Raw genomic sequence first — 27584 nt, forward strand, 5'->3', positions numbered from 1 at the left:
GCCACTTCTGCGTTACATCTGTCACAAATAGGGCTTATATTAGGAAAAATATGCGCCAATTTATCTTTGGACATATGGGCCCTGTGTAATATCTTAAACTGAATTAAGATATGGCGTGCGCAGATAGATGAATTGACTAAATAATAAATTTTACTCCATTGATTGTCTGAAAGTGAATGTTGAAGTTCTACTTCCCAGGTGCGTTGAACCCTATCATTAGGCGACATGCAAGCATTCATTAACTGTTTATAAATGATAGCTATTAATCGTTTTTGAAAAGGTTCAAGCTGAAAAATAACATAAGCCAAATTTAAAGAGGGGTAATTCGGTAAAAAATCACTTAAGAAATTCCTAACCTGTAAATATCTGAAAAAATGTGCATTGGAGATATCATATTTATCCATTAACTGTGAAAAATACATTAAACAGTCCTGTAAAAACAAATCTAAAAAAGTTTTTATTCCCTTAATTTTCCATGTTAAAGCCTTATCCAAAGTTGATGGTTTAAAAAAGAAATTAGAATAAATATTACTCGAAAGTAGAAAATCATTTAATTCAAAAAATCTGCGAAACTGAAACCAAATTTTTAAAGTATGTTTAACAATAGGGTTAAGAGCTTGTCTACCTATTCTGGAGAGCGAAAACGGAAGGAGAGCTCCTAATAAAGAAGCTAACGAAAACCCATTACTGAATTTTCCTCCAACTGTAACCATGAAGGGCGATCTTGGTCGTCTATATCATAAATCCAAAAAGCAATTTTTGGGATTTTTCCAGAGGAAGCAAGCAAAATGTCTGCTTCCGCTCAACATGTGATAGCTTTTTCAACTTTACTGGCTAGGAGAGCTATTTTGTTACACAGGAAAGAATCTAATCCACCTACTGTTTTTTATTGGGTCTCCTCCATTATGTCACGTCTAAGCTTGGAGAAAATTAGAAACTGGACATTTGATACATCCTTTAATTTTTTAACAAGTCCGGCGACCCTTTATTCAATATTTTCACATGAACAAATCTATTTATTTATTTATTTATTTATTTATTTATGTATGTATTTTTCTTTATTCTCTTTTGGGGAAAATCCTCATCCGTGAAGATTCGGAGATGACTGGAAGGATATGTTTTTTTTCTTCCCTTTTTAAAATTTTTTATCCTCAATTGGATTGCCCAATCTTTCTTTTTCTTTTTTTTCTTTCTCTTTTTTTAAATTTCAGTTTAGTTAGTGGGGTTTTTCAAATAAAATTTCCAATCTTTTTTTTATGATTGCTATGAGGAGTTGTAGTTTTTTTTAACCATTGTATATATAACAGCTTACTATTTTACCTATTTGATTTTGACATTATATACTTTGTTTTTATTATTGCTGTTTATGTCTTTTATATTATCCGTTTGCTTAACTCCTCTGATTTGTATATTCTTTATTTGAAAATCAATAAAAAGATTGAAAAATGAAATGAGAACTAGCAGGCTGAATATCATCATTCTAAATGCGCTCAATACATTTTTATCTGATTAAAGTCTTGCTTCATTCAAAGATAGACTGAAGAAATTAGCTAAGGAGCGGCTCTGAAACTCTGTTAACCAGGCCAGCTGGAATTGTTCATTTAACAGAGAAATGAAGCCATTTTATGGCACAATTAATAGCAATGGAATTCATTTCTGAAGACAGTTAAATATAGTCATGTTAAGCCTTTGGTCTGTTTTCAGACAATGCTACAGAAATTTTGACTATTTTATAAAGGATACTCATAAGGATATGGTAAACCAATGATTTACAAAAATACTGGGTTTATAACTATAAGCAAAAGGTATATAGTTGCAGTTTTATTTTTCTAGATAAGAGATAGTTGAGAAGGAATGTGACAGAAATCTTCAAAGAAGTCTAACCAACAGGAAAGACAGATGGGCATCTTGCAATCCATCCAATCAGACAGACACTAGGAAGTCAAATGTTTCATTCGGACTGTTGGAATTTAGGAGGACCAACACCTCCATCTATTAACACACACACACGCACCACCCTACCACTCATTAACACACACGCACCACCCCCTCCATCACTACACACACACCTCACCTAACGTCACTTTATGTATATACAATCACTCACTTGCACATCCGTATATTGTAGGATTGCATATATGCGTTCTTTATGCTTTTGTTTTTTAAGCTGTATTGGATCTGGAGTAACAATCATTTTGTTCTCCTTTATAATGGTGTACTGAAGAATGACAACTAACAATTTTGGATAAGGTTTGCCTTTTACGGTACTGTCAACTCTCTACGTACAGAATAAATGTGGGATTTCTACCTACCTTAGTGAGCATTTGACTCAAATGTACCAGCGCAGGGGTCACCACAGGATGTCGGAAGTCAGAGGTCGGGAAGAGAGCCCCTGTAATTTTTAGGTAAGTTAGCTGAAAGAGAACATATACTGCATCAGTGACTGAAAGCTTCAATGGAATACTTGCTGCATTTGTCCAAAGGGACAAGGAGTATAAAGTTGACATGATTACTACCAACAACCATGAGTCATTTGGTGATCTCGCAACTCATTTCAATTACCAGTTTGCTCCTTTCCTGAAGCAATTTCCTTGCTAATTGGACACAGTCATAGCGATGATGATCTGCTCCTGTAGGGTTTACTGTGCACAAACTGATACCACAAAATGACCACTCTTCAAACAATACAGCATAGTAGCAAAATGCTTTACAGCATCCTCCCAATGCTCTAGTTTCCTCCCACATTCCAAAGACATACGGTTGCTGGCATGCTACGTTCAAAGTTAATTTATTATCAGAGTACATATAGCATGTGTTAGGAGTTTGTGAAAAATTGGCATGATATCTAAAACTTTGACAAACTTCTATAGATGTGTGGTGTGGAGAGTATAGTGACTGGCTGCATCACAGCCTGGTATGGAAACACCAATGCCCTTGAACAGAACATCTTACAATAAGTAGTGGATATGGCCCAGCCCATCACACGTAAAGCCCTCCCCACTACTGAGCAAATCAACACAGAGTGTTATCATAAGAAAGCAGCATCTATCATCAAGGACTACCACCACCCAAATCATGCTCTCTTCTCACTGCTGCCATCAGGAAGAAGGTACAGGACCCTCAGGATCCACCCCACCAGGCTCAGGAACAGTTATTATCCCTCAATCATCACAACTTCACTTGCCTCATCACTGAAATGTTCCCACAACCTATGGACTCTCAAGGATTCTTCGTCTCATGTTCTTGATATTTATTGCTTTTTTATTATAATTATAAAATCTTTTTTTAAAAACTTGCACAGCTTGTTGTTTTTTGCACACTGGTTGTACGCCCAGTTGGTGTGGTCTTTCGTTGATTCTATTACGTTTATTGGATTTATTGAGTATGCCATAAGAAAATGAATCTCAGGGTTGTACAATATGACATATATGTAGATTGAGAATAAACTTACTTCAACTTTGAACCAAAGACAAAGAAACAAACTAGAATCAATGAAAGGTCACGTACAACAGATCCAGACAAACAAACCAAAGTACAAAAATCAACAAACTGTGCATATACAAAAAAAGTAATAATAATTAAATAAATAAGCAAGCAATAAATATTAAGAAATTGAGTTGTAGAGTCCTTAAAAGCATGAAGCACTGTGACACTTGCAGGCTGTCCCCAGCACAATGCGGACTGTGTTGATCTTTGACGTAAATGACACATTACACAGAATGCTATGTGACAAATAAAGCTAATCTTTATTTGTGGTGTCTCAGAAGTTGTGATGGATGCTGTGTAAATGTACGGGTCTTTTGCAGGACCATTACCATCGAGCACGTCCACAGGAGATGCTCAAAGATGACCCGGAGCAAGGAACGTCTGTGCTGTCAGCCTCTCTCAATGAGGATCCTGAAATCAAACGTTGTTTCTCTTCTGTCAGCTTTGACCTCAGGGACTTGAGGGATAACCCACTGAACAATTAGTGGCACTGACATCAACATCAGGAGTATGATATAAGACCATAAGATACCAGAGCAGAGTTAGGCCATTTGGCCCATTGAGTCTGCTCTGCCATTCCATCATGGCTGAATTATTTTCCCTCTCAACACCATTCTCCTGCCTTCTCCCCATAATCTTTGACACCCTTACTAACAAGGAACCCACCAACTTCCGCTCTGAATATACCCAAAGACTTGGCCTCCACGGCTGTCTGAGGCAATAACTTCTACAGAGACACCACACTCTGGCTAAAGAAATTCCTCCTCATCTCTGTTCTAAAGGGATGTCCTTGTATTCTGAGGCTGCACCCTCTGGTCCTAGACTCTCCCACCACTGGAAACTCTATGTAGGCCTTTCAATACTTAGGAGGTGTAACTTCAAATCTTTGTGGACCCACACATCTGTGGACCCATTCTTCACAGGACTAGTCTTTACACCGCTGTGCTTCTTGGAAAGGCTGCTGAACTCCCCAGGTGGCTTGGCTGATTTGTGGAGAAAGCATTTGAATCAAGAAATATTGAATAGATATACATTTACACAGCACCTGTCAGAACCCGCAAGACATTACAGAACACTTCACAGTCACTGAAGTAATTTTGAAGGAGTTAAGTTCAACTTATTACTTGAGAAATATGGCATCAAATAGCCATGCAAGATGATAGGGTGGTTAAGAAGGAATATGGTATGTTGGCCTTCATTAATCAGGGGATTGAGTTCAGGAGTTGCAAGGTAACGTTGCAGCTCTATAAAACCCTGGTTAGACAGACCAACCAGGGCATAGTGTTTTCAGTTCTGCCCTCCTCATTATAGGAAGGATGTGGAAGCTTTAGAGAGGGTGCAGAAGAGATTTACCAGGACGTGGCCTAGATTATACAGCATGTTTACAAGGATAAGTTGAGCCAGCGAGAATCTGTCTCTTTAGAATGAAGGAGGATGTAAGATGACTTGATAGAGGTGTACAAGACGATAAGACGCATTGCTAGAGTAGACAGCCAACAGCATTTTCCTTGCAACTTTGATTTCCAGCATCTACCGAATTTCTTGTGGAACACCATGCCAGGAGTGGTGGTAGAGTCAGATACATTTAAGAGATTCTTAGATAGGCACACAGATACAAGTAAAATGGAGGATTATGTGGGAGGCTTGGGGTAGGATTGTTCTCAGAGTTGGCTGGTACAACATTGTGAGCCGAAGGGCCTGTACTCTGCTGTATTGTTCCATGTGCTCCTTTCAGCACAACATCAACTTCTGTAATACCAACCATTCTGCTAGCTGAAGGATGCGTACTGTGTTGCAAAATAGAGGGAGCCCCCCTGCTGTTTTGTGAAGTAGTGCCCCAGTTTCGTCACTAACCAGGAATCCTGGCTAAATATGGGCAGAAGCAGAGGTTTCTCCTCCTGCTACGGTTAACCATAAATGAGTGGGGATAGTCGGAGGGTTGTAGACTTGTTCCTTCCAGTTAAGGGTAATGGGGAGAAAACAGGACAATGGTTTTGGAAAAAAGCTGTTGTGATGGAACAGTGAGCAGGCTCGATGGGCTGAATGGCCTAGTTCTGCTCCTGTATATAATGGCCTCTCCAGTGCCAAACAGTTTCTTGTTGGAGACTGCAGTTCCTGGAATCTGAAGCTAAAAGCAAAGAGTCATAGAGCACTAAAGCACAGAAACAGGCCTATCAGCCCATCTGGGTACTTGTGGAAGTACTCGGCTTCTGTGGAGGGAAATGGATGGCTGACATTTTAGGTCAAGCTGCTTTTCTTGTAGATGAATACAAGCACAGAATGGGCTATGGCAGGCTGTCAGGCCACCTTTGCCTATCTGAAGATCAAAGTACCGCATCCTGTCAATGAGCCAGACCTTTAGCGTACGTCCAGAATGACAGTAAGATCAGAAATCAGAAGGAAAGAAGCTCCATGGCACCGGTCAGTTCAGGGATGCTTCAAAATGCTTTCTAATTAATTGATTATTTATAACATCAAGTCACTTTAGTGCTTTGGAAAATGCTTCAAGTATTCTCTCTGGAACGGAAACTGCTAAAAAGACCAGATAATCTACTTTAGTTACAGAGGTTCAGAGGAGAGAGCTGCATTTTGTAGGACCCCAGGGAGACCCCGCCCCACCCCCCGTCCTTCAAAGAGGGTCACAAGACCTATTACAAAACTAAAGGGTGAATATGTGGTTAATGTCTCACTCAAAATACAGCATGTCTGGAGAGTCATTGCAAATTTTGTGCTCAGAGCACGAAGGTACTGCCTCCCATGTCTGGCTGCCTTCCAAGGAGGAAAAATAATATTCATTAGAAAAAATATCAAAAGTTACAGCAACAGCTTCAAATGGTGACCAACATCAAGATGCCAGAGGAACTCAGCAGGTCAGGCATCAGCTATGGAGGGAAATGAACAGTCAATGTTTGGAGTCAAAACCCTTCATCGGGAACACAAGTGGTGATTCTGGTTAAATTTGTGTGTTGCTCTAATGAAGGGAACTCAGTGCTGTGAGAGAACGGCATCAAATTCATTACAGCCGAAGAAAAACCGTACAATTCTTCCACATCTCAGAAATGAGCCTTCTTTTAAGGCAGCATAGCAGTTAGCCATTCATATTACTGGCAACCAGAGTCTGTGTGCTGGTACGTGACCACGTGGGTTTCCTCTGCATGCTCTGGTGTCTTCCCATATTCCAAAGATGTAGAGGTTAGGGTTCGGGAGGCATGGGCATGCTATGTTGGTGCCGGAAGCATGTAGACACTTGTGGGCTGTCCAGCACAATCCCCATTGATTTGACTCGATGTAAGCGACTCATTTCACTGTACGATTCAGTGTCAGTGGGTTAATTGGTCACATTGGGCTGGAAGGGCCTGTTACTGTGTTGAACCTTTAAAAAAATATATAAATCTTTAAAGTGAAAGGAGGGGAGTTTAAAAAAGATTTACGAGGCAAGGCTTTCTTTTAAAACACAATGTTGAGTGCCTGGAATGTGCTGCCATAGGAGGAGGTGGAAAGAAACAGATTGATAGACAAACAGGCAGGGAAAGGAAGGATATGGATCATGTGCGTGCAGTTAAAATTGAAACCATGGTTGGCCCAGACATCACAGGCCAAAGGACCTGCTCCTGTGCTGTACTATTCCATGTTGGACAGAGGAGGCTTGAATGAGAAGAGACTTTTTGGGATATGGGTAGAAACCAGCTAAAGGTAACAGCAGGTCACCGTCCCCAAAAGGTGCTGTGTTTGACAGGTCTCTCTCCCTCTCGCTCAATGCTGCCTGAGTCTTGGGTAAAGGCTGATTTATACTTGCGCGTATGGGCTACGCCGCAGCCTACACTGTAACCCTGATTTTCACTTCTACGTCACTCTACGTCGTAGCGAGCATACATTGGTGTGCGCCAAAACGCTAGTTGGCAGTGGGGTTCCTATGCCACTGTGTTGAGTTTCTTCATGAGAGACATGGACGAGGAAATGCATTTCAAACATTTTTGCATGTTGGCAGGTAGATTTGACGATTTGGTTCATCTATTTCGCATCGGTGTACGCACAGCCTACAGACATGGCGGAGAAGAAGCAACTGGAAATGCGTAGGAGGAAATCCGATGCTGCCAAGTGGACCGATCAGTTGTTGCGGTCTGCGTCGTGTGAGTAACTTTTCTGGAGAGATGCACGTCACCCTACTGCATGGGGTACGGCGTAGGGTACGCGACACCCGTGGTGTAGATGCGACGTACACGTATGAATCAGCCTTTAGGTTTAATTGACATGGTTGCGGATTGGACACTGTAGTTCATGTTATGAAGTATCTCTGGTTACAACTTTTTGCAGTGTGATCTTGATCTGGATGGACTGGAACTGTAGCCAGCAGCAGATGGACTGGAACTGTAGCCAGCAGCAAATGAACAGTGCTAAATTAAACTGAACTGAAGTAAACTGAACAGTCTGAGACTGTTTCAATGACTTCGTGGTTTGATGTTTTATAATCTGTGTTTTTTTACTCGTTTTTTGCCATTTACGTAATCTGTTATAGAACACAGAAAGTCTACAGCACATTACAGGCCCTTCAGCCCACAATGTTCTGCTGACCATGAAGCTTTTGAAGATACTCCCGAACGTTTCATTTCTAGAGCTTCATGTTTTTTTAACGTGTTGAATGTTTGATGTTTTCTTTAAACAGGTTTGTGGCTGTCTGTGGGAAGATGAATCTCAGGGTTGTATACTGCATACATACTTGATACTTTGACATAGAAAGAGGCACCACCAATATAGAAGCCAACACAACATGAACTCATGTAAGAACCAGATGGTGTGATGGGTGAACTCCAAGTTAGATTATTCAATAGTCTAGATGAAGGGTCTTGGCCTGAAATGCTGATTGTCCTCCATTTTTCTCACTCTGTATTCCCGTGTCTAATACTTGATTAGTAAAGGCCCTGGACATACATATTCAGGATGAGCATTTCAACAGGTGTGCAGCCAACCGTACTTACCTTGTCCAATTTAGGAAAACATGCCCGACCTTTAGATCGCAGCTGATCCTCTAGTTCCTGCATGCTTTGCCTCAGGGTAGACTGAGCTAAACTGCATGCCGCTTCAGGGAACATCTGGGATAAATCATACAACTGGCTGCAAAAAAAGTACAGTGCAAATTGATTTACAGCAGTTACATGTAATGACATATAGCTTCTCTTGCATTCCATTCATAAAATTAATTCATTACAACATTAATTGAGGCAGTAAAAAGGAAGGCAGTAGCAGAATGCAGAATAAAGTGTTATAATTACAGAGAAAGTGTAGTTACACGAAGTGCAAGGCCATAATGAAGTAGATTGTGAGGTCAAGGGCCTACGGGAACAGTGGGATAGAACTGTTCTTGAGCTTGTTGATACATGCTTTCCGACTTTTATATCTTCAAGTCAAGTCAAGTCAAGTCAAGTCACTTTTATTGTCATTTCGACCATAACTACTATGTACACTGCATAGTAAAAATGAGACGACGTTTTTCAGGACCATGGTGTTACACGACACAGTACAAAAAACTAGACTGAACTACGTAATAAAAAAAACAGAGAAAGCTACTCTAGACTACAGACCTACACAGGACTGCATAAAGTGCACAAAAACAGTGCAGGCATCACAATAAATAATAAACAGGACAGTAGGGCAAGGTGTCAGTCCAGGCTTCGGGTATTGAGGAGTCTGACAGCTTGGGGGAAGAAACTGTTACATAGTCTGGTCGTGACTGAGATTTTTTTTTGAAGTAGCACAATATATTGATGTGAGCAGTGTGTGGTTAATAACGTTCCAAGCCCAGCTGCGGAAGGAAGAGGGTTGGGCATGGAGCTAGCAAACGCATTCTATAAAAAACCCAAAGCTACGGAAACGCCAACAGAAGCTCCAAAGAGCTCATCCCTGGAAAAGGAAGGACCTTCACCTAGAAGATGTATGAAGTTGAGTGGTGAAAGTGGAAGCCAGGGTCCAGTCGACCTTCGGCCCAGGAAAGGGGACTCCGGCGAGCAGCTATCGGCAGCCTATGCCCCAGTAGGGATGATGGGCTTAAGAAATGTGTGATTAGTGTTGTTTATGTGGACATTAGTAACAAAATTTGACGAAGTCCCACATGCAAGGCTGGCTCAAAAGGTTAGAGCTCATGGGGTCAAAAGCAAATGGAATTCAAAGTTGGCTTGTTATTAGCAGACGGGGTAGTTTTTGTGCAGGGTTGCTTTTCTGTTTCGAAGCCTATTACCAGTGATGTATCCCAGAGATCACTGCTGGAACAGCTGTTGCTTATGATCAGTAAATTTTAAATATTAAAGAGATTGGCTTTATTTGTCACATGTACATACAGTAAAATGCATGATTTGTATACATGACCAACACATCCAGTGATGTGCTGGAGGCAGGCAGCAAGTATCGGCATGCTTCCAGCGCCAACATAGCATGGCCACAATTTACTAACCCTAACTTGTATGTCTTCGGGATGAGATTCTGGCATTGTGCTGGATGACTGGAAAACTGCAAATGTTACTCCTCCATTTAAGAAGGGCAGGAGACAGCAGAAAGGAAACTATAGATCTGTTAGCCTGACATCACTGGTGGGAAGTTGTTGGAATTGATTGTTAGGGATGAGATTACGGAGACACATGATAAGATAGGCCAAAGCCAGCATGGTTTCCCGAAAGGAAAATCCTGCCTGGCTAACCTATTGCAATCTTTTGAGGAAATTTCAAACAGAGTAGACAAAGGAGATGCAGTAGATGTGGTGTACTTTGATTTTCAGAAGGCCCTTGACAAGATGCGGCACATGAGGCTGCTTTGCAAGATGGAAATTACACAGAATGACAGAGATGGAAAAGATGGAAAGATGGAAAGCCCATGGAATTACAGAAGAGATACTAGCATGGGTGGAGCATTGGCAGACCGGCAGAAAACAGAGAGCGGGAATAAAGGGACCCTATTTTAGTTGGGTGCCGGTTGCCAATGGAGTTCCACAGAGGTCGGTGTAGGGACCATTGGTTTTTACGATGTATGTCAATGATTTGGACTTGGGGATTCATGGATTTGTAGCTAAATTTGCCAATGATATGAATGGTGGAGTGGGTAGTATTGAGGAAACAGAGAGCCTGCAGAGAGACTTAGATAGTTTAGGGGAATGGGCAAAGAAGCGGCAAATGAAATACAATGTTGGAAATTGTATGGTCATGCACTTTGGTGGAAGAAATAAATGGGCAGACTATTATTTAGATGGGGAAAGAATTCAAAATACAGATATGCAAAGGGACTTGGGAGTCCTTGTGCAGGATACCCAAAAACTTAACTTCCAGGTTTAGTTGGTGGTGAAGAAGGCGAATGCAATGTTGGCATTCATTTCTAGAGGAAGAGAATATAAGAGCAGGGATGTGATGTTGAGGATCTATAAGGCACTTGTGACACCACACTTGGAGTATTGTGTGCAGTTTTGGGTTCCTTATTTTAGAAAGGATATACTGACATTGGAGAGGGTTCAGAGAAGATTCACCAGAATCCACAGACTTCTCTTGGGCTGTATTCCCTGGAGTTCAGGAGAATGAGGGGGGATCTTATTCTGAATGTTAAAAGGCCTGAGCAGATTAGATATGGCAAAGTTATTTCCCATGGTAGGGGAGTCTAGGACAAGAGAGCACAACTTCTGGATTGAAGGACATCCATTTATAACAGAGATGAGAAGAAATTACTTTAGTCAGAGGGTGGTAAATCTGTGGAATTTGTTGCCACGAGCGGCTGTGGAAGCCAAGTCATTGGGTGCATTTAAGGCAGAGATAGATAGGTTCTTGATTAGCCAGGGCATCAAAGGGAATGGGGAAAAGTTAGGGGAGTGGGGATGATTGGAAGAACTGGATCAGCCCATGATTGAATGGCGGAGCAGATTTGATAGGCCAAAAGGCCTACTTCTGCTCCTATGGAAAGGAAACCAAAGCAACCAGAGGAAACCCATGCAGCAATGGGGAAAACATACAAATTCCCTGCAGAACCCCAAACTTACAGTTGGTAGTTACTCTAACCCAGGGCTTCCCCACCTGGGGTCCACTGACCCCTTGCTTAATGGTATTAGTCCACGGCATAAAAAATGTTGGGAACCTGTGCTCTAACCTTAATGCGACTGTGCCATGCTGTAAGTTGGCAGACTACATGAAAATTGGTTGTAGTGCTGATATTAAGAAGGATAATACATTATCAACATTATTGATTAGCTGGTAAACTGGGCGGATGGAATTTAAATACTGGTGTGTGATGTATTTTGGAAGGTCCATTAAGAGTTGTACATAAACCATTAATGGTGGTGCTCTACAGAGTATTGAGGAAAAGAGAGGCCTTGGTGATATAGTGGTGCAACGGTTATCATAACGCTTTGACAGCAATCAGTATCAGAAATGCATACAAGGCTTTTGAGATTAGGAAACTGTCTATTTCAATATGCAGAGTACACACACCCCCCCCCCCCCCCATTTAGGAAGCACTAAAATGCTCTAAGGAATGTCTTGTACTTACGGCACCATCCCATCAATTACTTTCAGTTCAGCTGGCTGCCTGGTTGCCAGCTCTCCAACATAAGCCCACAGGAAACCAAAGAAATTCTGTAAACATATTAGAGTTACATCAAGACAGATGAAGCAACAAATTCTACAGCAAAGGCCACTGCATCTTGCTGAGACCCACTCTCCACACAGCCTTGCCAATTGATTTTCAAATGTTTATCTAATTTTTCTTTAAAAATGAAACAATTTCCATGACATTCACTTCCTATGATAAATAATTTCATTGCAGCAGTTACCTCAAGAAAATTGCTCCTAAACTTTCTCCTCAATCTCTTGATATTTTTAAGTTGATGCAGTGTTAGCAAAATATTTATATCTTCCAGCTCGGTCTTCACTCATTGAAATGTAGAAGAATAAGGGGTGACCTTATAGGGGTTTATAAAATTGCAAGGGACATAGATAAAGTGAATGGCAAAAGTCACTGGGTACATTAGAAGCGGATGTTGATATGTTCTTTATTAGTAAGGATGTCAAAGATTACAGAGAAAAGGCAGATATACAAGGGGCATTTAAGAAACTCAAATAGAATTCTAAGAATTTTTAATAGGAGATTTTCTTAGATGTTCCATGCCCCCTAGTTTTATACTCCTCTACCTTTGGAAAATGACCATGATTGTCTAACTCCTCATGATTCCACAACCCCCCCCCCCCCCCACAGACTTCTTCAATCAGGGAAGAAAGTCTCAGCCTATCTAATCTCTCCTTGTATCTCAAGCCCTCCGGTCTTTGTCAAGACATTCTTGTCAAACTTTTCTGCACACTCGCTAGCCTAATAATTTCAGTCATTCACTATCTCTCTCTCTCATGCACCTGATTGAAACAAAAAATTAAGCCCACATTTACAATGGGGTTCCCAACAACAACCTTTATCACTTCATAGTTTGCGAAGTTGTAAGTTCTTGTTGAAGGAACCTGCAGCATAGAACAGTAGCCACACCCCTGCTCAACGCACTCCAGAATAATACTCACTGTGTGAAGTGCTTTAAGGAGGGACTGAGAATTTTCTCACTCCAAAATGATAGTCACTGGTTGAAATGTTTTAAGGAAGGTACAGAGAATTTTTGCAACTGTGCAGGCAGGTGAATTGCATCAGCAGTTTTACAATGTGAAATGCATATTTCACAATAATTTCTTGCAAATAATCACAGATGGCTCAGTTCACAATAAAGTTTAAAATTACTAGTAAACCAGCATTTAATAAGGCTATATAATATCACTGCAACTTTAATAGAGCATTGAAGTGCTTATTTTAACAAGCCCAGCTCAAACAGCAATGTAACATGAAGATGATGTAATTCTGCTAATGAATGAGTCTTTGTGTACATACAGTACACTAAAGTAACAATTAATGTTTATGTATTTATTTGATGGGATCTGAATACTGCTGGCAAAGTCAGCTTTTGGACACAGAACTGTAGTGCACAGCAGTGGGATATTTGGCCCATTACATCTATGCTGACCATTGTACACGGTAATACCACAGGAATTAGATTCATAGCCTTGTGTGCCCTGCCTATTCAAGTGTCTGTCCAGCTGCCCCTTAGATGTTGTGATATTATTTGACTCCACCACCTCCTCAAGCAACTTGTTCCTGACAGCAACAAAATTCTGTGTGGGAAAAGCCTCCCCTCAACACCTTACCCCGTACTTATATTGTCTGTCCAAAATGGATCGGGAAATGAGTAGTGAATTGGTTTCCTGAATTGCCGCGGTCCAACATTGAGCACAGAACGGTACAGGCCCATCAGCCTGCAGTGCTGTGCTAACCTTTCAATCTATTCCAAAATCAACCTGGACCTTCCCCCCCACATAGCCCTCCACTGTTGAGGAGGTGATAGATATGAGCTACAAGGAGGAGACAGGTAACTGGGTGACCGTCAGGAAAATGAGGAGAAATGCACATCCAGTGAAGAGTACACCTGTGGCTGTTCCCCTCGATAACAGGCATTCAACTTTAGATATTTTTGAGGGGTGACCTACCCAGGGGGAGTCACAATGACCGGGTCTCTGACTGAGTCTGGTGCTGTGGCTCAGAAGAGGAGAAGTGAAGAGAACTGATAGGAGATTCCTTAGTCAGAGGAACAGATGAGTTTCCGTGGGTGCGATAGACACATCCAGATGAAATGTTGCCTCCTTTAGTGCCAGGATCAGGGATGTCTCAGATCGGGTCCAAGGCATTCTCAAGGGGGAAGGTGAGCAGCCAGTAGTCTTGGTGCATACTGGCACCAATGACATAGGTAGACAAGATCAGGAGGGTTTGAAGAAAGATTTTGGGGAGCTAGGTGGAAAGCTGAGAAACAGGACCTCCAGGGTAGTAAACTCTAGATTGCTGCCTCCGCCACATGCCAGTGAGGGTAAGAATAGAATGATTTGGCAGGTGAACGTGTGGCTGAGGAACTGGTGCAGGGGGCAGGGGTTCAGATTTATAGATCATTGAGATCTCTTCTGGGGAAGGTATGACCTGTTGGGTTACACCTGAACCTGAGGGGGCAGGTTGGCTAGAGTTGTTTGGGTGGGTTTAAACTAATTCAGAAGGGGGATGGAAACAGGAGTAATAATGCAAAAGATGAGGTAGTTGGTTTACAAACACAGACAATGAGTAGTGAGACTCCTAGCAAGGAGAGGCTGATGACCGGGCAAAATTGCAGTCAATAGGATTAGTTGCTGTAAAAGGCGGACAAAATCAAAAAGTGTGAATACAGGATTGAAGTTGTTATATTTGAATGTGCACGGTATACGGAATAAAGTAGATGAACTTGTAGTGCAGTTACAGATTGGTATGTATGATACTGTAGGCATCACTGAATCATGACTGAAAGAAGATTACAACTGAGAGCTTAACATCGAAGGATACACATAGTATCAAAAGGACAGGCAGGAAGGCAGAGGGGGTGGTGTTGCTCTGTTGGTAAAAAAATGAAATCAAATCATTAGAAAGAGGTGACATAGGGTCAGAAGGTCTTGAATCATTGTACACAGAGCTAAGGAATTGCAAGGGTAAAAAGACCCTGATGGGCATTATATATAGACCCCAAACAGCAGTAAGGATGTGGTCTACAGATTAAAGGGAGATAGAAAATGTATTCCAAAAGGGCAATGTTTCAATAGCCACAAGGGAATTTCAATTTGCAGTTAGATTGGGAAAATCAGGTTGTTGCTGAATTCCAGGAGGGAAATTTCTAGAATGCCTACGAGATGCCTTTTTTGTGGTTAAGCCCACTGGGGAATCAGCTATTCTGGATTGGGTGTTAGTCAATGACATAATTAATTAGAGAGCTTAAGGTAAAAGGACCCTTAGGGGAAAGAGATTATAATATGATTGAATTCACTGAATTTTGAGAAGGAGGAGCGGAAGACAAATATATCAGTATTACAGTGGTTTAAAGGGAATTACAGAGGCAGGAGAGAGCAGTTGGCCTGAACTGATTGGAAAAGAACACTGGCAGGGATGATGGCAGAAAACCAATGGCTAGAATCTTGGAAGCAATTTGGAAGGCAATGGATATATACATCCCAAAGAGGAAGAAGTATTCTCAAGGCAAGATGACACAACTGTGGCTAACAAGAGAAGTCAAAGCCAACATGAAAGCCAAAGAGGGAGCATGTAATAGAACAAAGATTGATAGGAAGTTAGAGGATTGGGAAGCTTTCAATTACCAACAGAAAGCAACTAAGAAAGTCATTAAGAAGGTAAATATGGAATATGAAAGTAAGCTAGCCAATAATATTAAAGAGGATACCAAACGTTTCGTCAGATATATAAAGTGTAAAAGAGAGGTGAGAGTGGATATTGGACCTCTGGAAAACGATGCTGGAGAGGTAATAATGGGGGACAATGATATAGTGGACAAACTGAGTAAGTATTTTGCATCAGTCTTCACTGTGGAAGACACTAGCAGTTTGGTGGAAATTTCAGGTGTCAGGGGTCACGAAGTGTGTAAAATTACCATAACTCGAGAGAAAGCTCTTGGGAAACTGAAAGGTCTGAAGGTAGATAAGTCACCTCAACCAGACGATGTACACCACTGTGTTTTGAAAGAAGTGGCTGGAGACATTAGTAATGATCTTTTAAGAATCACTAGATTCTGGAATGGTTCCGGATGACTGGAAAATTGCAAATGTCACTCCACTCTTCAAGAAAGGAGAGAGGCAGAAGAAAGGAAACTATAAGCCAGTTAGTCCAACCGCAGTGGTTAGAAAGATGTTGGAGTCGATTAATATGGATGAGCTCTCAGGGTACATAGAGGCACATGATAAAGTAGGCCATGGTCAACATGGTTTCCTCAAGGGAAAATCTTGCCTGACAAATCTATTGTTATTCTTTGAAACAAGATAGACAAAGGAGAATCAGTTGATGTAGTGTACTGGGATTTTCAGAAGGCCTTTGACAAGGTGCCACATGAGCTGCTTAACAAGCTACGAGCCCACTGAATTACAGGACAGATTTTAGCATGGTTAAAGTAGTGGCTGATTGGCAGGAGGCAAAGAGTGGGAACAAAGGGAGCCTTTTCTGACTGGCTGCCAGTGACTAGTGGTGTTCCACAGGGGTGTGTGTTGGGACCAGTTCTTTTTATGTTCTGTAGCAATAATTTGGATGATGCAAAGTTTGCAGACAAGATGAAGACAGCTGGAGGGACAGGTAGTTTTGAGGAAGTACAGAGGCTACAGAAGGACTTAGACAAATTAGGAGAACAGGCAAAGAAATGGTGGATGGAATAGTGTCAGGAAGTATATGGTCATACGTAAGAAATGAAAGAGTTGACTATTTTCTAAATGGATAAAAAGTACAAAAAACTGAGGTGCAAAGGGGAGTCCTTGTGCAGGATTCCCTAAGGTTAAGTTGCAGGTCGAGCCTGTGGTGAGGAAGGCAAATGCAATTTTAGAATTCATTTCAAGAGGACTAAAATATAAAAGCAGGGATGTAATGTTGAAACTTTAAAGCACTGGTGAGGCCTCACTTGGAATATTGTGAGCAGGTTTGGGCCCCTTATCTTAAAAAGGATGTGCTGAAACTGGAGAGGGTTCAAAGGAGATTCACAAAAATGATTCCAGGATTAAAAGACTTGTCATATGAAGAGGTCTGATGGCTCTGGACCTGTATTCACTGGAATCCAGACGAATGAGGAGTGACCTAATTGATATCTATTGAATGGTGAAAGGCCGTGATAGAGTGGATGTGGAGAGGATGTTTCCTATGGTGGGATAGTCTAGAACCAGAGGACACAGCCTCACAATAGAGGGGCATCCTTTTAGAATGGAGATGAGGAAGTTCTTTAGCCAGAGTGTGGTGGATCTGTGGAATTCTTTGCCACAGGCAGCTGTGGAGGCCAAGTATTTATGTATATTTAAGGCAGAGGTTGGTAGATTCTTGATTGGTCAGGGCATGAAAGGACTAAGCTTACCTCTGGGGCCAAGGTGCAAAATACAGTACATATAGTCACACTCAGCACTCAGAACATAGCACATACAGACACACGTTGCAACCTACAACAACTTTCTACATTATCCACACCACCATCAAACTTGTTAGGGAGCCAATCAAATTAGAGAAGACACTCCTTGGTTTATGTGCAGACAGCTGAAGCATGCTCACCATTGGTATGGGGAGAATAAAAATGGGACTGTGCAAGGGGACAAGTTCAGGAGAGCTGTCTGAGGTAAGGAACTGATGACATCTTAGGTTAAGAACCTGCATTACGATTGAGAGAGGAGATGGCCAATATAAAGAGAAGGAAAGTGATGAAATAGACTGTGAGGTGATTGGTGGATTAATGAAAGGTTAAAGCTGGTGGGCAGGCAGTGGAGGGGAGGGAAATAGTGATGGAGTTGGAGAGATGCAGGAAAGCAAAGAGCAAGGGGGAAAAATAAGAGGATTATGGAGTGAGGTGCGGTGAGGGTTTGGAGGCAGTTTCTATAGGGAGATAAAGAGGAACAAAAAGGGTTACCAATACTGGATTCTGATGCAGAGGTGATAAGGGGAACCAATAGGAGAGAGGTGATGGCAGATGGGAGCAGAGCAAGGTGGGGGTGTGGGAAGCCTGTAGCCCAACTGTGCGTGAAGTGGGTGGATGGAACCAGGAGGGAGAGGGGGACAAAGATATGTGACTGATGGGGGAGGGATGCAGAGAAGAGGTGGAAAGAAATGGGAGGGTGGGAGATGGGGAGTGGTGGGGTGAGCGTACAGACTGTTTGACAGCACTGTCAGTCACTTAGGTAATGATGGAGTGTTGACGAAGATGAATACTGGCCTCTCACCCTTACTTTCCAGCCTTGATGAAGGGTCTCGACCCAAGATATCGCCTGACTTGCTGAGCTCCCCCAGCATTTTGTGTGATGTCAACATTGGCCACCCTCAAGAGCAGAGGAGGTAAGACAACACAGTTGCAATGGGGAGCCAGTCCTACACTGTGTAGAGCTTTAGCTGTCTGATTGTACTGAATAAGACAAATTTAAAGACAAAGTGGTAATTTGAGAGGGAGTGGTTCTCACTGAAACCAATTGAATAGTGAAAGGCATGGAGAGGACATTTCCTGTAGTGGGGGGCTCAGACCAGGACCAAATGGCACAGCCTCAGTGCAGAGGGATATCAATTTAGAACAGAGGTAAGGAGGGATTTCTATAGACAAAGGGTGGTGAATCTGGAATTCATTACCACAGTCAACTCTGGAGGCCAAGTCCTTGGGTGAATTTAAGTTGAACACAGGGCATCTTGCCCAGGGATATTCAATCCTCCCCCCTGTAGACAGTTCTTGATTAGTCAGGGTGTCAAAGATTACAGGGAGAAGTAGGAGAATGGGGTTGAGAGGGGAAATAAATCAGTCATAATTGAATTGTGGAGTTGACTCAATGGGTTGAATGGCATAGTTCTGCACACAAGTTTTATTGTCCATAACTCAATGGGCTGAAAGGCCTAATTCTGCTCCTCTGTTTTATGGTCTTTATCTTTTAAAGAATTGGAGCATATATGCAAGAAGCTCACCTCTAACTTGGCTTTGTTTTCTGCTGCAACACTGGGGTGGTTGCTCTTCCGAATGCGCTCCACAATCAGGCATTGCTTCTCTGCGTCCTGTCCTGTCAACAGGGACTTCAAATCTTCGTATGATTTGGGGACTGTGAAAATAAAACCCATCAGATAAGGTTCAGAATTGAAAATTGCCTCCTATGCCTTGTCTCTGCAAGAAGCAACCTAGGAGAATGGATCCACGTTCACTTAGTGGAGGCTCAGGGAGAAACACAGCACAGAAATAGGCCCTTTGGCCCAATACATCCGTGCCAACCAAGATGTCCACCCAAGCTAGTGCTTTTTGCCTGTATATGACCTAATAAAAGTGGCCACTGAGTTTATTTCTGTATGTTTGTGGTCTTCTGCTGCTGTAACCCATCCACTTCAAGATTTGATGTGATGTGCATTAAAGGATCTGCACACCACTGTTGCAATGCGTACTCATTTGAGTTACTGTCACCTTCCTCACAGTTTGACCAGTCTGGCCATTCTCCTCTGACCTCCCTCATTAACAAGATGATTTGCTCACAAAACTGATACTCACTGGATGTTTTTTTTTGTTTCTCACACCATTCTCTGTAAACTGTAAAGACCGTTGTGTGTAAAAATGCCAGATCAGCAGTTTCTGAGATACTCAGACCACTCCGTCTGATACATTGCACAGTCAAAACGCTGGAGGAACTCCACAGGCCAGGCAGCATCTATGGAGAAGAGTACAGTCAACACTTCAGGCCAAAGGGTTTTGGACTGAAACGTCAACTGTACTCTTCTCCTCAGACGTTGCCTGGCCTGCTGAGTTCCTCCAGCATTTTATAGACAATAGACAATAGGTACAGAAGTAGACCATTCGGCCCCTCGAGTCTGCACCGCCATTCTGAGATCATGGCTGATCATTCACTATCAATACCCAGTCCCTGCCTTGTCCCTATATCCCTTGATTCCCCTATCCATCAGATATCTATCCAGCTCCTTCTTGAAAGCATCCAGAGAATTGGCCTCCACCGTCTTCCGAGGCAGTGCATTCCACACTTCCACAACTCTCTGGGAGAAGAAGCTCTTCCTCAACTCTGTTTTAAATAACTGACCTCTTATTCTCAATCCATGCCCTCTGGTACTGGACTCTCCCAACATCTGGAACATATTTCCTGCCTCAATCCTATCAAATCCTTTAATTATCTTAAACGTTTCAATCAGATCCCCTCTCAATCTCCTCAATTCCAGCGTGTACAAGCCCTATCTCTCCAATCTCTCTGCGTAAGACAGCCCTGCCATCCCAGGAATCAACCTAGTGAATCTACGCTGCACTTCCTCAATTGCCAGAATGTCCTTCCTTAAACCTGGGGACCAAAACTGTACACAATATTCCAGGTGTAGTCTCACCAGGGCCCTGTACAAATGCAAAAGGACACCCTTGCTCTTGTACTCAATTCCCCTTGTAACAAAGGCCAACATTCCATTTGCCCTCTTCACTGCCTGTTGCACTTGCTCATTCACCTTCATTGACTGGTGAATTAGGACCCCTAGGTCTCTTTGCATTTCTCCCTTACCTAACTCTACACCGTTCAGACAATACTCTGCCCTCTTGTTCCTGCTTCCAAAGTGGATAACTTCACATTTATTCACATTGAATGACATCTGCCAAGTATCTGAAATTATAAAAACCTAGAATAAGAATAAATTCGTCAGTATGTAACTGGAGTTACCTGCTGATTCCATGCTAGAAAGGATGGGCTGCAAATCTCTGTCTAAATGGATGCTAGATGTTTCCTTGTTACTTGACATTGAATGTGGGCTTTCTGGCAGTCTTGCTCATTCAGCATGGCCTTTTTCTAAAGGCTGCCTGTCAGATCACCTCCCTCTGGTGCCCATCCAGTTTCTTTTTCCCCTTGGTAAATTCTTCTCTCCTACCAGATTCCTCCTTCAGCCCTTTACCCTATCCCCTCCCAGTTGCTCACTTCATCCTTCCTCACCCACCCGTCTACCTTCCCCTCATCTGGCTTCACCTATCACCTTTCCCTCCCTCAGCTTCTTGTCCTAGCTTTACCACCCCCCTTCCTTTCCAGAGATGCAACCTGACCTGCTGAGTTCCTCCAGCATTTTGTGTGTGTTGCTCGGATTTCAGCATCTGCAGATTTTCTCGTTTGTGGTTCCACAGTCAAAGTCACTTAGATCACATTTGTTCCTCATTCTGATGTTTGGTCTCAACAACAACTGAACCTTTTGACCCTGTCTACACGCTTTTATGGACTGAGTTGCTACCACATGATTGGCTGATAAGATATTTGCATTCACAAGCAGGTGTACCTAATAAAGTAGCCACTGAGAGTACATCCCTTTAAATCACTACGATCTGATTGGATCATTAAAAACTCATCTAGTTCTTTAACATCTGTCATAAAATATACCTTCCTTGTCTGGTGAACCTAGAACCTAAGTGGTCCAGCAAGCCAATCAAGTGAATTGATGACTAAGGAATGTGTAATAAATGCGCCTCTTGTCAGTGATACCAACATTTTGTGAATTAATTTAAGAACCACATACATGGCCCATGCAAATTCCTGCAGCATAGGTACATCACAACATCTCCAACAGGTCAGCAATACCAGATCCAGTGTTGGAAAGTATGGACAGTTCAGAGAAAGTTCATCCACAGCCACTCTTACTAACCCACAGGCTGATCCCCAATGCCCCAGTGATTATGGATGGTATTGGGAGAACCTGGGATTGCTGGGGAGGGACCATCTCAGGCCTCAATCCAAACAGCCCCAAAAATCATTAACCGAACTTAAAAACATAAAAAATAGGAACCGGAGTAGACCATCTGACCCATCGATATTAGAGTTACAAAGTCTCACAGCATAGCTGACTATGGTTAAGACAACTATCGTGTACAAATCCCATTTACAAGCACTAATTCTGTATCATAAGAAATAGGAGCAGAAGTCAGCTATCTGACCTGTCAACTTGTTCCACCATTCAATAAAATCATGGTTGATCCACTATTATGTAAAAATCCATCTAAATGTGTCTTAAAATATTTAATGAAGTAATTGCTACTGCTCCCCCAGGCAGAGAATTCCACAGATTTACTACTCTCTGGCAAAAGCAGTTTCTCCTCATTTCCACCCTAAATCTATTGCCCCAAATCTTGAGGCTATGTCCCCTTATTCTCATTTCACTTACCAGCGGAAACAACTTTCCTGCTTCTGTCTTATCCATGCCTTTCATAATTTTACATAGTTCTATAACATTCCCTCACAATCCCTTCTGAATTCCAATGAGTATCATCCCAGGTGACTCGAGCTCTCCTTACAAGTTAACCCTCTCATCTTCAGAACCAACCTGGTGAACCGCTTCTGCACTGCCTCCTAAAAGCCAATATATCTTTCCTCAAGTAAAGACACCAGAACTGCACACAGTACTCCAAGTGCAGCCTCACCCCTACCCTGTACAGCTGCAGCACAACCTCCTTGCTCTTAAACTCACTGAATTTTGCAATGAAGGCCAATTTTCCATTCCACACAAGTAGGAAAGATTTAGAGGAATACGAGACTAACTGAGATGGGAACCTTAGCTGACACAAACTGGTACAGTGGGTGCCCATCACTTACCAGAAAAAGTGAAAGGGAGTTCTGCCTTGGCTGCTTCCATCATGGCTTTCCTTGCTTCTTCACTTGGCGCTCTTTCTTTCCTTGGGATGGATTCAGCAGCTACACCTTCTCCTTCCCCCTTACCCTCTTCACTTTCAGACTCAGAGTCCAATTCTGACCGATCTTCATCCCCAAGGTCAGAATAGTCATCTTCATCACTTTCATTCTTTTCCTCATCTTCATCACTTTCGTTCTCTTCCTCATCTTCACCCTCATCACTGTCTACATCCTCTCCATCTTCCTCATCTTCAGCCTCATCACTGTCTCCATCCTCTCTGCTTTCCGGATCATTTTCATCACCCTGCTCCTCTTCTTCATCCTCTGGCTGCTCTAATTTCCCATCCTTTTAATAAAAAAAAAGTTAAGGTTAATCTCTAGTTACCATCTTGGACCCTGTATGTTGAAAAGCCATACATGAACAACGGAAATCATTCATCCAAGCAATATTCATTCAATTACACAATTAAAGTACATGCTTTTCCAGCTGCAAGAGTTCAGTCACGAGGCAAATTTTAAATTTATATATTTCTTTAGCTATAGCACGGTAACTGTCCCATGTGGCCCAACTATCCCATGCTGCCCAATTACACCCATGTGATACATTATGTCTTTAGGATATGGGAGGAAGCCAGAGCACCCAAAGGAAACCTAGATAGTCATGGGGAGAACGTACAAACTCTTTCCAGACCCAAGTCGCTGGTGCTGTAATAGCATTATGCTAGCCGTTATGCTACCATATCAAATTTAACTTCAGACTCTGTTTCAGTAAGTAAAATTACTCATTGGAGATTGTGGAACAAATTACCACAGGCATCATGAACATCACAGATCTTGTGGTCTTTTTGAACTTTTCTCTATTCAACTGACAGCAGGCTTTAAATTTAAGCTTCACAAGCCTTACCTTGTAAACAAGACAAGGCTTATCGACCTTGTCTAGGATAAAACCATCATTCAAGTCATCTGCAGACAAGTGTTTTTGTGTCTTACTAACTTTATCTTCAAAGTCTCCACGCATCCGACGTAATCGCTCCATCTGGAATTCAGAGATGGAATACATTATTCATGTCCTTTCAGTACATCCCTTGCACTTCTTTGCAAATTCACAATTTCAAGTTGTCCAATGGACATCAATTAATTATTTGTTAATTTATTTGTAGTAGTATTACTTTATGTGTTGTCTGTGAGTTATATGTACTGTGCCATGCACCTTGATCTGGAGGAGCGTTGTTTTGTATGGTGGTACACATATGTATGATTGATTGACGATAAACTTGAACTTGGGCTCAATTACTATGGAACTATTTACACACTGTAAGTGTTTCACACATCTAGTTTTTTGAAGAGTTCTGTACAGAATACCTCAAGTTTCTGCAGATTTTCTTGTTCCTCTTTAGCCAGTTCTTCCTTGGTCTTCAGTCGGTCAGAAGCTGGTGCTTTCGCATCGAAGAACAACTCTCGCACAATTATATCGTAATCTCCAGCCTAATATCAGAATCAAGTTTAATATCACTGGTACTTGCAGTGAAATATGTTGATTTGTGGGAGCAATACACATTTTAAAAACAACAAATTACAACAATATACAGGTAGCCCCCGAGTTACAAATGTCCGACTTACGGACAACTCGTACTCACGAACCTAGGAAGGAGAACATCGTCAGCTATTTTAAGTCATTGCCGTTGACACTGTGTTGAGTGTGTAACTTCATATTTGGCTTAAATTTTTCTTAGCAAGATTCACCCTGACCCCGCCCCCCCTCCCCCCCCACCATTCCTGTCAGATGATGGTGCAGTGAGATCAGCACCAGGCTCGAGAATGGATGTTCCAGAGTTCAATCCAGTGACAGACCGCTCCTGTGCCGGGTTGATGTCAATCCAGTGACTCCCGTACCATCCGTGCCGGGTTGATGTTGAGCTCGCAACTTGACCTTGTAAAAAAAACATTGCCACCTCCAGTTTAAATTCCCACGCGGAATATTGTGGAGGATCAAATACCCAAACCCAGCACAGCCCCCACTTGTCCCATTTAACCTGTCTCAATGAAGTGGACTTTAGGACCCAGAGAATTCAGTGCTGTGGTCCTTAGGACCCAGCGGAGGTCAGGACCCGCCGCCTACAGTGTTTCTGTTCCATTGATGGGAAGCGATCGCAATTGAAAATAAAGTGGAAATAATAAAGCTTTTGGAAAGAGGTGAAACGGCATCGGTCATTGGAAAAGCGTACAGTCGGTCAATGATCGGAACAATTTTAAAGGATAAAGTGAGAATAATGGAGCATGTGAAAGGCCCTGCCCCGATGAAAGCTACAATTATTACTAAGCAACGCAGTGGTTTGATTACTGGAATACATATGTTTCTTAAGTGTTTTATATGCATAGAAAGGTAAAATATATATTATATACTAAGACAAACGTTTGACTAACTGACGCTAAATAATACCGGATGTACTTGTTCTGACTTACATACAAATCTGACTTAAAGAAGGACTCAGGAACTGAACTCGTTCGTAACCCGGGGAGTGCCTGTATATAAACAATTACACAGGTAGTGCAGAAGGAGTGCAAAAAAAAAAGAAAAAATAATAGGAAGACCCAAAAATTAAAAGAAAATTTTTCAAAGCATTAGTCATAACGTAATGCAGCACAGAGCGAGGCCTTTCATACTAATTTGTTCACGTGAGCCTAATTGTCTTCCTGAGCTATGCCTACTGGCCCGAATTTGGCCCATAACTCTTTAAACCTTTCCTATCCACAAACCTGTCCAAATATGTTTAAAACATTGTAACTGCAGCCACCTCTACCACTTCCTCTGGTAGCTCGTTCCACATATCCACCAGCTTCTCTGTGGAAAAAGTTGCCCTTCAGACCCTTTGTAAATCTTTCTCTTCTCACCTTAAAGTTATGTCTCTAGTTTTATATACCTGTTCCTGCAAAGACCGTACATCATATCTATGCCCTTTATGATTTTAAATAGCTCATCAGCCTCTTTCACACCAGGGAAAACTGTTGCAGCTACCCGTCTCTCCTTGTCACTCACGCTCTCCATTCCTGGCTTCAGTGACTGAGTTCACTGCACGTTCAGATCAACTACTATATACTGCTGCTTATTCTTTATGCAAGTGCCCCGTCCACCCCTCTTCATCTCCCCTTCTCACAATAACCCACTGATTTTACTTCTCCACTAACATTGAAGAACACTGTACAGGCCCTTTGGTGTGCAATTCTGTGCTGATCTTACAAACCCCATTTCCAGAAAAGTTGGGATCTTTTCCAAAATGCAATAAAAACAAAAATCTGTGATATGTTAATTCACGTGAACCTTTATTTAACTGACAAAAGTACAAAGAAAAGATTTTCAATAGTTTTACTGACCAACTTAATTGTATTTTATAAATATACACAAATTTAGAATTTGATGGCTGCGACACACTCAACAAAAGTTGGGACAGAGGCATGTTTACCATTGTGTTAAATCACCTTTCCTTTTAATAACACTTTTTAATCATTTTGGAACTGAGGATACGAATTGTAGTAGAGTTGCTATTGGAAATTTTGTCCATTCTTGCTTGATATAAGACTTCAGCTGCTCAACAGTCCATTGTCTCCGTTGTCTGATTCTCCTCTTCATGATGTGCCATACATTTTCAATAGGAAATAGATCTGGACTGGCAGCAGGCCAGTCAAGCACACGCACTCTGTGTCTACAAAGCCACGCTGTTGTAGCCCATGCAGAATGTGGTCTGACATTGTCCTGCTGAAATAAGCATGGACGTCCCGGGAAGAGACGTCACCTTGATGGCAACATATGTCTCTCTAAAGTCCTAATATACACCTCAGAGTCAATGGTATCTTCACGTACATGCAACTCACCCAAGCCGTGGGCAATGATGCACCCCCATGCCATCACAGATGCTGGCTTTTGCACCTTTCGCTGATAACAATCAGGATGGTCGTTTTCATCTTTGACACGGAGAACTTGACGCCAGTTTCTTCCGAAAACTAGCTGAAATGTGGACTCATCTGACCACAGCACACGGTTCCACAGTCTTTCGGTCCATCTGAGATGAGCTCGGGCCCAGAGAACTCGCTGGCGTTTCTGCATAGAGTTGATGTATGGCTTCCTCCTTGCGTAATACAGTTTCAAGTTGCATTTCTGGATGCAGCGACGGGCTGTGTTAAGTGACAATGGTTTTCCGAAGCACTCCCGAGCCCAGGTGGCTATAATTGTCACAGTAGCATGACGGTTTCTTAGGCAGTGCCGCCTGAGGGCTCAAAGATCACGCGCATTCAACAGTGGTTTCCAACCTTGCACTTTACGCACTGCGATGTCTCGGAATTCTCTGAATCTTTTCACAACATTATGTACTGTCGATGTTGAAAGACCTAAATTCTCCACAATCTTGCGTTGGGAAATGTTCCTTTAGAACTGAATAACAATTCTCTCACGAATTTTGGCACAAAGGGGTTAGCCACGACCCATCCTTGCTTGTAAAGACTGAGCCTTTGATGGACGCTACTTTTATACCCAGTCATGATACCTCACCTGCTACCAATTAGCCTGCGTAACGTGGAGTCTTCCAAACCAGTGTTACTTGAATATTCTGGGCACTTTTCAATCTTATTTTAACTCTGTCTCAACTTTTGTTGAGTGTGTTGCAGCCATCAAATTCTAAATTTGAGTATATTTACAAATTACAATTAAGTTGGTCAGTAAAACTATTGAAAATCTTTTCTTTATACTTTTGTCAGTTAAATAAAGGTTCACATGAATTAACAAAACACAGATTTTTGTTTTTATTCCATTTTGGAAAATATCCCAACTTTTCTGGAAATGGGGTTTGTATAACCTACTCCGAGATCAATCTACCCCTCCATTCCACATAGCTC

At 42.0% G+C, this 27584-nt stretch overlaps 1 protein-coding gene across 4 annotated transcripts in view; it reads right to left on the reverse strand.

The window, feature by feature from the left end:
* Nucleotides 1-27584, reverse strand: part of nop14 (NOP14 nucleolar protein homolog (yeast)) — a 76849-nt gene that overhangs the window by 15946 nt on the left and 33319 nt on the right. For all 4 annotated transcript variants that reach the window (XM_059974150.1, XM_059974148.1, XM_059974147.1 and 1 more), the window contains exons 7-13: nucleotides 24060-24182; nucleotides 23602-23733; nucleotides 22662-23043; nucleotides 19027-19157; nucleotides 12001-12086; nucleotides 8463-8598; nucleotides 2313-2414 (exon numbers count right to left, since the gene is read on the reverse strand). In XM_059974150.1, coding sequence (XP_059830133.1) covers nucleotides 2313-2414; nucleotides 8463-8598; nucleotides 12001-12086; nucleotides 19027-19157; nucleotides 22662-23043; nucleotides 23602-23733; nucleotides 24060-24182 — 1092 coding nt within the window. The remainder of the gene's footprint in view (nucleotides 1-2312; nucleotides 2415-8462; nucleotides 8599-12000; nucleotides 12087-19026; nucleotides 19158-22661; nucleotides 23044-23601; nucleotides 23734-24059; nucleotides 24183-27584) is intronic.

This window comes from Hypanus sabinus, chromosome 7 (genome assembly GCF_030144855.1).
Source record: "Hypanus sabinus isolate sHypSab1 chromosome 7, sHypSab1.hap1, whole genome shotgun sequence".
NCBI classification, from domain to species: domain Eukaryota; kingdom Metazoa; phylum Chordata; class Chondrichthyes; order Myliobatiformes; family Dasyatidae; genus Hypanus; species Hypanus sabinus.